This window comes from Podarcis cretensis (assembly GCF_951804945.1).
Source record: "Podarcis cretensis genome assembly, chromosome: 9".
Taxonomy (NCBI): Eukaryota; Metazoa; Chordata; class Lepidosauria; order Squamata; family Lacertidae; genus Podarcis; species Podarcis cretensis.
In genome coordinates this window covers 79,226,027-79,239,011 of record NC_137178.1, presented here as the reverse complement: position 1 = coordinate 79,239,011, position 12,985 = coordinate 79,226,027, and the positions used below count along the sequence as shown (strand labels likewise).

Below are 12,985 nucleotides of genomic sequence, written 5' to 3'. Positions count from 1 at the left end.
TTCTTTTTCAATTTACAGAGATTTCCACACTATAGCTCTATATTTACCCCACTTCTCCATCATATTTAATTTCTTTGATGCACCAGCTACTATTGGTGATAACCATAAAGGGGTTTTCCTTTCAAATAAATCTCTGTATCTAGTCCAAACTCAATATAAGCTTCTCCTTATACAATGACTCAAAAAATCCCCATTTCCTTTCACCTTGTCGTACCATAGGGAAGCATGCCACCCAAATTGTTCCCATATCCTTCTGGATCCAACAGTCTTGTATACCTTGTATTTCACTATTTCCCCTTAATTCCCTGCATAACACTTCTTGTTGTTTAGTCATGTCCGACTCTTCGGGACCCATGGACTAGAGCATGCCAGGCACTCCTGTATGCACTTCTAGTATCAAGATAAACAATAATGGTGATAGTGGGCAACCTTGTCTCGTGCCCTTTGTAATAGTGTACTTTTCTGTTACCACTCCATTCACTATTATACTTGCAATTCGTTCTGTATATATTACCTTTATCCCTCTTACAATTTTCTCCCCCCAGCCCATTATATTCAATATTTTCCCCATAAAACTAAAAAAAACCAAAAACATTATTGAACACCTTCTCTGCATCTAATTGCTTATCATTTCTCTTTTCAAAATATTCTACAGTATCTAATATAGTTCTAACATTGTCCTTTATTGCTCTTGTTGGGAGAAATCCAGCTTTATCTCCATGTACCTAATCCTTTAAAACTAATTTGTCTCCTAGCTAATATTACTACAGTTTGTAGTCACAGTTGATCAAGGAAATGGGTCTATAGTCCAACCTGAGTTGGATCTTGATCTTGCTTTGGTATCAATGTAATATTAGCATATTTCCAGGAATCTGACTCATTAGTTTTATTCAGGTGATCCACCAAGGGGTGTCTGTGGATTTGTGGCTGAAATCAGGAGACAGCATATCCATTATATTACTACTCTCTTTTTTTAGTTTACAGCAGGAGTTGAGAGTGTCCTCTATTAGGGAAGAAATTTAATTCAGTTCTTATTTAAAGGTGAACCTACCTAAATCACACTTCCTGAAACAATACATGAATTGAGATAGTCATGCCCACTAATTTCAATAAGCCTACTCTGAGTAGGGGGGACGCGGGTGGTGCTGTGGGTTAAACCACAGAGCCTAGGACTTGCCGATCAGAAGGTCGGCGGTTCGAATCCCTGCGACGGGCTGAGCTCCCATTGCTCGTTCCCAGCTCCTGCCAACCTAGCAATTTGAAAGCTCGTCAAAGTACAAGTAGATAAATAGGTACCACTCTGGTGGGAAGGTAAGCGGCGTTTCCGTGTGCTGCTCTTGTTCGCCAGAAGCGGCTTAGTCATGCTGGCCACATGACCCAGAAGCTGTATGCCAGCTCCCTTGGCCAATAAAGCGAGATGAGCGCCGCAACCTGAGTCGGCCGTGACTGGACCTAATGGTCAGGGGTCCCTTTACCTTTACTCTGAGTAGGACTAATACTGGATACGGCACTAGGGTTCAAATCCTCATTCAGTCAATGGTGACCTTGGGTCAGTTGCTGCCTCTCAATCAAGCCCACCTTGGGGAGTTGTTGTGAGGATAAAATTGAGAGTGGGGAGAATCATGTGACCAACTTGAACTGCTTGGAGGAACCAAGGATAATAATAATAATAATAATAAAATAATAATAGGAGGAATATGTGTTTCCTGGGTCACAGGTTGCCCACCTGTAATATAGACAATTTACCATAATTTATTTCATTATCTCTATTTTGAACGTTGTGCTCTGCTGACAAAAAGAAAATATCTACAATTCTATGATTCTATGAATCTGGAGAACATCCACAACATGTTATCTGTCTCAAAAGAAGGAAACTTTATGGACAGAAGATGGTCATTAATTGATTTCTGGTTTGCAAGGGTTATGGGTGTATGTCACATATCCATATGGCCTCATGATGCTCGCCGTATTGATCCAATTGATTTGAAACTAAAGGACAGATACATGCTGTTAAGTGCCTCTCAAATGTTTTCAAGGATCTATAACAAGTGCTGTTGGGGGGAAACTGGGCCGCTCGCTTTCCTTGTGCCCTGAACTGGCCATTCACACACACATCCAAAGTTTTTTTTAAAAAAAGAACCTTCAGTCTTCAAAAAAAAACCTAGTTCCTGCAAAGTATAGTGTTATCTAGTTTTGATTGTATTCCAGGACTAATTATTGACGACTCTGCTGTGCTTCCATGGAATCATGCTCTTATTATTCATAGCAATGTTTTTATCTCTGTGAAATAACAATTTCTTCACTCTGCATTATTTTCTTTCTTAAGTTGTGGACTGTACGATGTCAAACAGGCAAGCCATTGATAGTTTCTGTATCTCTCAGACATCTGTATTGCTATATGAAACAAAACAAAACAATTTAATTAAAAAAAGAAGAAAACAAATGAACAAAACAATCACTTTTAAAAAACAATTTTCCCCCAACAAAACTCCCCTTCTACGGTAAGGCAGCTCGCTCATTCTCTGAGTGTCAGGGGCCCCTCAGGACAGGGCCTTTTTGTGGGTGCACTTCTGCAATATGTCATTGACACAATAAAAGCACATTCGTGGTGGATTTATACTGGACCATCCACACCCCATTCAGCTTTATTAGTTGTTCTGTGGTGCCCCAGTGTTGCAACATTATTGCAGTCTGGAGGGGCACTCTTGTGCTGCAGTCCAGCAAAAACGAGACAATCCTCCCCCCTCCACCCTGACAGCATCGTGAGCACAAATCATCACGAATGCACAACAAGAAGGATGGCTGGATTGGCCCCACATCATTATGTAGCCAAAACTAAGCTGTCTATATTACAAATGGCCTGTCCACACACAGGGCTAAAAGAGAGGGGTTGTCAAAACACTTTGAGAATTGTAGTTTCATAAGGTGGACTGGGGTCTCCAAACAATTCTCAGCGCCCTTAACTGACTATAGTTCCAAGGATTATTTGGGGGAAGCCAAGGTTATTTAAAGTGGTTTGATACTGCTTTAAATATATAGTGCAGATGGGCCTTTGTGGCTTATTCTGAGATGCCACAGGCAGGGTGGCAATCGTATCTGCTGGGTTTTGAACTCAGGAAGCTGCCATAGCCCTTTAACATTGTGGCAGCACATAGCTCTGACCATGTGGCTGCAGTTGTGCCCAGTTCTTGTCTCTCTTGAGTTTCATGAGTAAATTTAGGCATGTCATTGGTTTTGGAATTGATCTGTCTCATCTGCTTTCTCCATGCACTGGAACGCAAGCCACATTCCAAGGAGCTATCCTCTTAATCACTTTCATATTTTCCAATGAAATTCAAATCCCAAGTTAAAGACGCTCAATTCCTTAAAAACTCCTGAAAGCTCATAAATCACGCAGGCAAATGAAGGAGCCTCCAAATCTGAAATGGGCTCTGCAGACTTAATGGGGCTTGTGCTGGCTCTTGAGGAAGGGGCGTCGGCTGAAGGAGTAGTAAATCTGTCCTCTGGAAATGGGGATACCATACTAGGCTGGTGTTGCATGACTGGTCTTTGAAGTTGCTGGGTCACTTAGACAATTGGCAGGTCCTGCAGTAGCGGGGCAAGGGGGGGGGGAGAAGCTTAATGTCTGGTCTTTCTGACCCTGTTCCAGCCACCTACGCACAGATGAAAAGGAGGGCCCCCTCCAAGTTTCAAGCAGATGCAAGCAGAGGGAATGGGAGAGATTTACTGTATGCTCCACTTAGATACAAATGTTGGGTTTCTTGGTTTTGGCAAGATATGCCAAGCACAGCTTCCAGAAATTGGCTGAAGGGGGTGGGAGAGAGACCTCATTTCCATTTGGTAACCAAAGGCCCATGCATTTTTTATTCTGGGTAGACATGCAAGAAAGTGGAATACAAAAGCTCTTGTGTTTTTCCAGAAGGGTCCTTGCTCAGGGATACAGGATACTTCTGACTAGGCTATGAAGAGGCAGGAATGCCTTGTGGGGACTGAGAAAGTATGGTTAACCAAGAAACAAACCATGTGGACCCCGGCCAGGTGTGAGAATGGGCACTCCTTTGTGTCCCCCCACCCACAGGGCCAACAGAGTTGTGTTGACCTTGGCTGACAAGCCCACAGCTGTGCTCCATGTCATCCAACCCAAACTGCCTTCAAGCTGCATCAGGTTTCAGAGGTTCTTAATGTGTTCCTTGCAAGAGAGCACTGGCTTGGCCTCAATCAGTATCAGCCACATTGACACTTTCTTTTCTTTTCTTCCCCAAATCTCTGTTTGCAATAGCTGATGTGGTCTTTAATGAATATGGTGCCGAATGGGAGATCTGGGTCCAAACCTCAGCTTAGCCCTCGGTGCACAACGTGGCTTTTGCTAAGGGCCCCTCCAGATGTCCTTTATATTGTGCATTCATGACAATTTGTTACCTCCATACCCCTGTACATTTAAAGCACATGGTGTCCTAGTTAAAACTAGTTAAAATCTGTACAATGGGAATAACGACCTTCCTTTCCAAGATGGTTGTACTCAATAATATACATTAAAAGCAGGACATGCATCAAAATGTAGCAGTATGTCCTCAGCCCCTAACAGCCATTCTGTTCAGGGTTCCAGCCAGCAAGGCTTCCTTTGGAATACTATTGGTGTTAGGGGCTCACACAGCCCAATTCACCTTCAACCCCTCTTGATTTCCACCTTTTCTTTTCCAACTTTTCCCCCTGTAGCTCCTGCTACATACCCAGTCCTCACTGGGCTGTTTTGTGTGTGGGTTGCCAATGTTTAATCATTTTAAAAATACTATTTTTGACCTGCAGAGCTGAAGCAGGGCACACACCAGCCAGCGGATTAGAGCATTGCTGGGCTGGGGGGGGGCCACTAGGTGGCGCATCGGAAGATGGCTGACAATAACATCTCTCCGACCCACACGAGGTAATTTGGAGGCTATGATGGGGGTAATTAGCCTCCTTAACCCCCCCAGGATTATGGGGGGGACGGCCCTTGCCTGCTGTGCCCTATACCACCCCCGAATTTGTGGGGGCGGGGGCACTAGGGACAAAGCCCTCCTGTGGGATTTTCGGCACTCCTCGACGCCGTCCCCGATTCGCGCCGCTGGTTGCAATGATCTTTAAAAGAAATAATTTGGACATGATTAATTGCACATACATCAAGAAAAGGGGAGTAAATACTGCTGACAGAAGAGATCTCTGATAACAAGACAACACTAAAATACGAGAAGAACGTCAAGATACGGTAATGACTGAGGGGGGAGGGGGGGAAAAACCTGCCTCTACCTTTTTATGTGACTTAACAAGAATCCCCCTCCCCTAATGAGTCAGAAATTAAGGACTTAAGCTGTGGATTTAAGGCTGTGTGGAGATAAACTTTCGATCCAAAGCAATGTTTCAAGATGAAGCTGGAAAGCTAAGAGTTTTGGAGTGACGCAGTCAGGAAAAAATGCCGTTCGCCATTTTGTGAGGCATTGTGGGAGCTCTTGGGTCTGGGAGGAGAAAGAGAGAAATAGAGTTGTTTACATATCGTGAATCAACTCCTTGGTGGGACTTAAGAGCGACAAATGCCAAAATTTACGATGGAAAAAGTGATGTTATCTACGAAGGAGATATATGGAAACCATCTGGACTTAGTGGAGGAACGGGAAATCCACACAGGATTATTACACTTGCTATCGGCTTAAGGAGACTAACAGAAGAGATCGTAAAGGAAAAAGAGAAATTATACGAACAAGATATGATGTGGCAACACCAAGATAAGACTGGATAGAATTATGAACTTTGTTTGGACTGATTGGGACTGATTTGGACATTAACGCAGTAATAAGAAGATGATCTGAATTCCCCTTTGAAAGATCTTGAAGTATGGGTTCCCCCAACAAAATTTAAAAATTTGGCTTTGTAATTCGGAATTTATATGATGTGATTTAATTTGATGTGATTGGCCAGTTAATAAAAATTATTTTAAAAAAAATAGAGCATTGCTGGGCTGAATTGTGTATGTTTGTTTTTTTGGTAAGCCACTTTGAGAACCACTTGGATACAAATATTAAAAAATAATAATCCTATTGCACCATCAGTGTGCATGACAACATACACTTACTTCAATCAGCTGCACCAGGCAGGCTTTTGATTAACAAGCTGGGTACTTATGAGAAGTTGAAAAGCATAAATGAGTCTATGGCAATGAGCATGTGTGAAATCTGATGAATACAGTTGGGCCTACTTCACAGTCAATGTGCAAGGAAAGGGCTGGTGCTGTGTTTTTATTGTAACTACCTGTATGTGATCTTTTTATATGTATGTATTTTAATTGTACCAATCCTTGTTTTTAATGATTGCTTTTTGTATGCTCTAAGCTTTTTGTTTTAATAGTAAGCCACCTTGAGTTCTTGGGGGGGGGGGCGGGATATACATTAATATAATAAGAAGCCCCGCCCACGTGGCCGCAAGGTGCAGTCTGGTCACTAACTTGGGCGGCTTTACAAGTCCCCCCGGGCTCCGAGCCAGGGAACCTGGGCTCCGCCTGCAGCCTGGAGGGCCGGGCGCTGCGGACACAACAACAGCCCTGCGAGGTGGGCCGAGGCCCCGGGGCGCCTCGCGAAGGGCTCCGCCGCCCGGTCCTCTGCCCCCTCGCCCCCTGAGGCGGCGACTGGGAGGAGGCCCTTTGGAGCCCGGGTGGCGGAGCCAAGCGCGCTCCGCCCGCCCGCCTTCGGCTTCAAGAGCGCGCGGCTCCGTCGGGGCCCCTCAGAGCTCCGCGGGCGGGACTGGCCAGGGGGCGGCGCTCGGGCGACAACCCCGCGAGGGAGGCCCGCGAAAGGGGCCTCGGCCGCCGACCAATCAGAGACAGGGCGCCCCTCCTCCCACCCGGCAAGCCCGCCCTCGTTCCCTCACCTGCGCGCCCCTGGTCGCCTCCTTCCCCGAGCTCTCGCGAGATTTCTCTCCTGGGAGGGGCTTCCTCTGGGGCTGCTGAGGCGCAGGACGCGGCGGCTTCCAGCACCGCCATGTTTCCGGGGCTCCTCAAGGCGCAGCGCCTGGCGCACAGAGCGGTGAGTGGCGGGGCTTGCGCGGCGGCGGCGGCGGCGGCCTCCTCCTCCTCCTCTGTCGTCTTGCGCCCGTCTCCCGCCCGGGCAGCTCCGCCCAGCCTCCCCGGGGGCCGGTGGGCCGCCTGGGGCCAAGGTCGCGCCGGGGCCTGGTTCCCCTCGGCCTGGCTCTGGCGTGGCAGAGGGCCGGGGGGCCCCGGGGGGAATTGGGCGGCTTCCCCCGGCCTGGCCCGCCTCACAGGGGGGTCTGGAGAATGAGAAGAGGGAGGAGCAGCAGGAGGAGGAGGAAGAAAACCAGTCGTGCCGCCTGGAGCTCCTTTCAGGGATAAATGTCAGTGGAGCCTGTGTCTCCCAAGCCAGGTGTTTCTCGGTGTGTTTCTTTTACATTTCAGCATTGCCAATAAGCCCACAAAAGTTCCTGACCGGCACATTCCTCCCCCCGTAACCAAAGAGGCTAATAGTCTTGTTTCTATGTGGGCTGCAGAAAAGTGGACTCCCCTCTCCTCTGCAATCAGAATGAAAATGCAGGATACTAACCTCTTAGCAAGAGTTTCATATATATGAAATTTCATATATATGAGTTTCATTCATATGTGTGTGACGTTTAAAGCATCCCAGAAACCAGATAAAGTGTTCCTCCTTCGCCAGCCCACTCACTCGCCTGCATGAGTGGCTTTCATGATAACATTGTGGGAAACGGGGTTCACAGAATGTAGATTGGTTGATCTCTGGGTGGCTTGCGGGAGCTCTGCAACAATTTCTGATTCACTGTTACGTCACAAAAGCAGCTACTAAAAGACTCGGGGGCTGTGAGCTCAATTCTGGTCCTGAAATTTTTTTCCCGAACTGAGCATGTACTCGTGCACTTTGTACTTTGCGGGGTGGGTCTTCTGTCTCCTAAACTTGAGTATGGTTGGTAGACCTTGTACTACTGGTAGTTTAAACAATGTAGTTCCTCCAAGTCAGATCTGTCCACTACTGGTGTAAGTAATTACTGAAACAAAGATGTCTTATTCTCAAGAGTGTCACCCCCATTATTCCCTCTGTTCCACCAAACACATGGGGACCCCCCACAAGTAAAATTATTTTTCCTTCTTAGTTGATGTACAGTTGTACATAGATGCTTTACACTTCTGTGAGATTTGCTCTTGTTCTGGGCTGGGTGATACCTGGTTTTCAACATCACAGTATATCATCAGCTAAACACTGCAATATACTGCTATATCACAATGTCTGAAATAACCATGGAGCTGATTTTCAACTTCGTGATATAGCACCAGCTATACTGATATCTGAAATAAGTCTGATACTTATGTCTGAAATAAGGATGGAACTATGTAGAGGCATTGACTGGCTTCATGGTTTTTCCCACATTGTGATTTTTGCACAGCACACACATGCACCATGATTCACAACATATTGCCAGGTCAAAAATTATGAAACAATATCATGAAATGAACTTCATTTTTGGATGCTATAGCAATATATTGCCCAGCCCTAAATGTAACCTGTTCATGGTCCTCTGGTATCAATAGGCAGTCGGACCCATTGGTTCACATCTATGGGTTAAGGTTAGTACATGTGTAAATATGACACTCAACATGTCATGTGAAATACAAACAATCTTTGCAATAGTTGGTTAAATGTTCAGTGTCTGAAACTGGACAGATTGTACACATCCTGTTTCTGCAGCAATGTCTTAGTAGCTAAATGCTTAAATCTCGAAACAGTTGCCTTAATGTGGCACTCTGATCTTATACTGCCAGTCTTACTATACCATACTAGTCTAACTCATTGACTGGTAGGGCCGCTCTAGGTTTTCAGCAAGAGAGAGGTCTGTTTCATTTGACAAAATGGGCTTCCACAAGTTTGCAGAACACAGTTTCAAATATTAGCAATGCAGCAGTGTCTATCTTGTGGAATTTAATGCAGTGTTACAAGAAGCATTAATACTAATACTAATAATAAAGTAGTAATAGTTTTTATCCCAGGATGCATTCCAGTCAGGCAAAATTACTTGAGGCATGAAGCAGTGAGGATGTGGCCTGTGAAGTGGGGGATCTGAAGCCTGGATAGAGAAGGCTGCATGTGGCTTCCTATGCTCCTACATGTCCTTAAGAGAGAGGGAAGAGTATGTATTAATGGAGTGATTTGTAGAATGGGAGAATCTGATGACTCTGTCCTGCGCCTTGCAAAGAATGATGGTTATAGGACATTGTATATGTGGAGCTGTAGTAGTATTGGTAGTGAGAGACTAGGAGCAGGAATGTAGTAGAAAATGAAGGTGGTACAATAGGTAATAAAAATGTTCAGGGAAAGAGATAGTGAGAAGGAAGCGGTGAGGATCTGTGTGCCAAGTACACCATGTCCAAACTGCTGCTTGGCCAAAATTCCACTTCAGGCATCTCCAGAAAGATACTCAGAAAGATTTAAAGATTCTGAGCTAAGGAGAAGAACAGCATTGAAACAACAGCATTGTTGCTTTTAAAAATTGTTTAAAGACATTGGAATAGCTAAAATATTTGATTTTATTTCTATAAGATCATCTAAGTGTGGAAATTTGATGGATAAAATATATACAATAGATTCCAGCATATTCGGCGACTGGGCCTATAAGACGACCCCCCAAATTGGCACTGCCAATTTGGGGTTTTGTCTTACAAGCCCAGTCTTATTTGCCGGGCAGGACGAAGCCGCCTGGCGCGGTGCGGAGCCCGCCGCCCGCCACTGCTGCGGCAGCTTTGGCAGCCTCCAAAGCAGCAGCAGGTGGCGGTCTCCGCACCAAGAGGAAGCCACCCAGCACCCACTGCTGCCTCGGAGGTAGTACCCAGCGTATAAGACAACCCCCGACTTTAAAAAAAAATATATATAATTTTTATTAACAGGCCAATCAAATCACATTATTTCCAAATCACATTAGTTCCAAATTATACAGCCAGATTTTTAAATTTTTGTTGGGGGTACCCATACTTCAAGCTCCAAACGGGTCCAAGCATCACTTATATTGCTGCTTTAATTAGACAGTTCTATCCAGTTCTGTCCAGATAGTCTCTTTGTTACTTTCCTCATCTTGTTGTTGTTATCATATATTCCTTTCTTTGCGATCTCTGATAATCTTCACAAGCGGGTTGAAAACAAACATCCTCTGTGTGGGTTTTACACTCTCCCAAAATCATATCACATAAGGACAGACGCCATTTCCACACCTCCGTAAAGAACTTTCCCTCAGTCTGTCCGTTGATTTCCTCAGGCTTGCCAAGCATATCTCAGAGGGCTCTGCCAGGTCTAGATCACATTCCGATCACCATTGACATTCCGATGACCCTGGTCCTCCTCCCCCCATCCTTCTTAGGCGAGCCTGTCTTAGCGAGACGCCATTTAAAACTGTGTCATAAAACTTTCCTCCGTTCTCCGATGTTTACCAATCCTCTCTTTGATCAATAATTCACTCCACACAGTTCTTGAATTCCTGCTTGTGATTAATAAATTGCAACGATTCTTCTCTCTGGGGTGGAGGGTTATTAATACTCGCATAAGGCAAAAAAAAGAAAAGTTTTTTCCTCCACGCGCTTTCCGTTTCACTCCAAACATACCAGTCTCTTAATGGTGATTCATCACTTGATTTATTTGTCCCGCCCGTCGCTCCGCTCACAGATCCATTAATCAGCAGTCTTTACTTCTGCTCTTCGCTTGATGTATGTGCTTTAGCTTCTTTCCAATTATATATTTCCAATTATATATTTCGAGCTAAAGCGAACCAGTGCACTGATTGGAGACAGCGTCAGGAAGAGCCGACTTCACCCGAGGGCTTGTGCCAAGTTTCCGCACCCCCTTCTTTTGAATCCGGGGTGAATTATGGACACCGCTGGCAAGGCAGTCCCCCCCCCCATCTCCTTGGGGGCGCCGGGAAGGCTGCATACTTCCCATAGCAGCCTCTTAATTACCTCATGTGGGTCTGAGAGGTGTTATTTTCGGCCATCTTCCAATGCGCCACCTGGTGGCCCCTGACCCCCGACTTTTTAACCTCTTTTCCGGGATTAAAAAGTCGTCTTATACGCCGGAATCTACGGTATTTATTCTTTACATTTATATCACATCTTTTCTCCATTTAGCTCAAGGCAGCATGCATGGTTCTCTCCCCCCACTCTTCCCTCCTCCATCTTATCCTCACAGCCACCCACTGAGAGTAGGTCAGATGAGAGAGAGGGACAGGCCCAGGGTCGTCCAGTGGGCCTTATGGCTGTGCAGTGTTTGTGCTCTATGATGCAGCTATGCCCAACTAGGGAGTAATATAGTGCAAGGCAGGGTTCACACTGGAGGCAAGGGAAGTCTCAGTCTGTGCTCTGGGGAACATAGAGCTCTGGACTGTCTTTCATTGGAAGCTTTAAAGCAGAGGTTGGATGACCACCTGTCACAGAGCCATTGATTTTCCTGCATTGTAGGGGGCTGGGCTAGATGACCCCCAGGGTCCCTTCCACCCAACATTGGAAATTCACCAGGTGCATTTTGAACCTGGCTATTGGCCACCTGTGACCAAGTGAAGATGCCTGGGTGCCAGCATGGCGCATGACCTCTTCACCATCTGGAGGTGCATGCCTAGGGATCCTTGGATCTGGACTGTTTTCACACACTACTGACACACCCTATAGAATTCTATCCATTATATTTTCTCTGCACAATCAAAATGAATTTCAGGAAACAAAAAGTTGTATTGAAAAATATGCCTTTCAAACCGTCTGGCCCCAAAATGGCAATTAGGCATTCCATTTTGGTGACTCTAATCCTGGTTTAAGGAGCCATTTGGCACCTAGCTTATATATCTGAGTTTCTAACACTGTTTCCAACTCTACAGTTCCATTATTCTATGAGCAAGGAACAACCTGAAAATGGGTCCTCAGTCACATGACCTAGCAACCCAGCACAGGGGTTTAGAATAGGTTTAAGTCTGTCCCTGCGCTGTCCAACTCTCCTCTTCCTGGGACATCCTTTTGCGGGACTTAACCTGGCTTTGGTTCAACTGGCTTTGGCTGAGCTGGTATAGAGGACTTACCCCACAGCATCTCCAGCTGAACTGACATGAATAACTTCAGCCTGGGCTCAGCTGTAGATCTGCCTGTTCCAAACTCGCTCATCCTGGCAGATCTTGGGTTTGGAGCATGCTATAAATAGGTATGCCATCAGATTTAAATGGAAGTTCACAGCACACTTGCCAAGGGAAGGCTCAATTCTTTGAACACTTTAAAAAAAAAAAACATTTTACATGAGCCGATGATAATAATGAATGAATGGAAAGTCCTTGTTAGGTTCCACATGAAGGAATAGTGAAGAGGTTGATTTATTTTTATGTAATCTCAGAAATATTAATAAATAAAACCCTCCTTTTACCCTGTTAAATGACTAAGTTACAAAGAGCATTTCTGCTTCTTAGGATTTATTTTAAGAAGTTTACATTATGCTTTTTTTGGTAAATAGATAATTATCTATGCTACAAAACTTGTTATAGGAAGACTGAAGCTTATCCTATAACAACCATTCCTCTGACTGTATGTTCCCTCCAGCAAACACCAGATTTTCTTTTAAAATACATTTTACTTTGGAATCTTAAACTCTAATCTTTCAGTGGTTCTGCACATTTTGATTGTGACCGGACTATAAATTTTAGCAAGTGTGGGCTTTTTGCCATGAAAGCATGGATTTATTAATCAAACAGTCCATACATGCTTGTAACTTTTATGAAAAATGATTTATGAAACATAATCAAAAATATGGTTTTTGATATATATTGGCAGTAAGTAATTTGTTACTGGCAATTCACCTCAATGATTTAAAAATCCTTGACTCCTTGATGTGATTTAATATACTTAAGTTGGAACATGAAGAATTTTACAGGAACTTTTACACTTCTGATCATAGCTACAAATTGTAGCCTAATTCATTGTTGC

At 44.7% G+C, this 12,985-nt stretch overlaps 1 protein-coding gene and 1 long non-coding RNA gene across 2 annotated transcripts in view; one reads left to right on the top strand and one right to left on the bottom strand.

The window, feature by feature from the left end:
- Nucleotides 1–2,235: 2,235 nt before the first annotated feature.
- Nucleotides 2,236–6,954, bottom strand: LOC307224715. The gene is made up of 2 exons (XR_013842714.1): nucleotides 6,895–6,954; nucleotides 2,236–2,394 (listed from the first exon to the last, which is right to left on the bottom strand). It is a non-coding gene; the product is annotated as an uncharacterized lncRNA (long non-coding RNA).
- The window catches only part of ETFA (electron transfer flavoprotein subunit alpha), a 37,711-nt gene continuing 31,678 nt past the window's right edge, over nucleotides 6,953–12,985 (top strand). Inside the window, exon 1 of the mRNA XM_079991720.1 lies at nucleotides 6,953–7,049. Coding sequence (XP_079847846.1) covers nucleotides 7,005–7,049 — 45 coding nt within the window. The 5' untranslated portion in view covers nucleotides 6,953–7,004. The remainder of the gene's footprint in view (nucleotides 7,050–12,985) is intronic.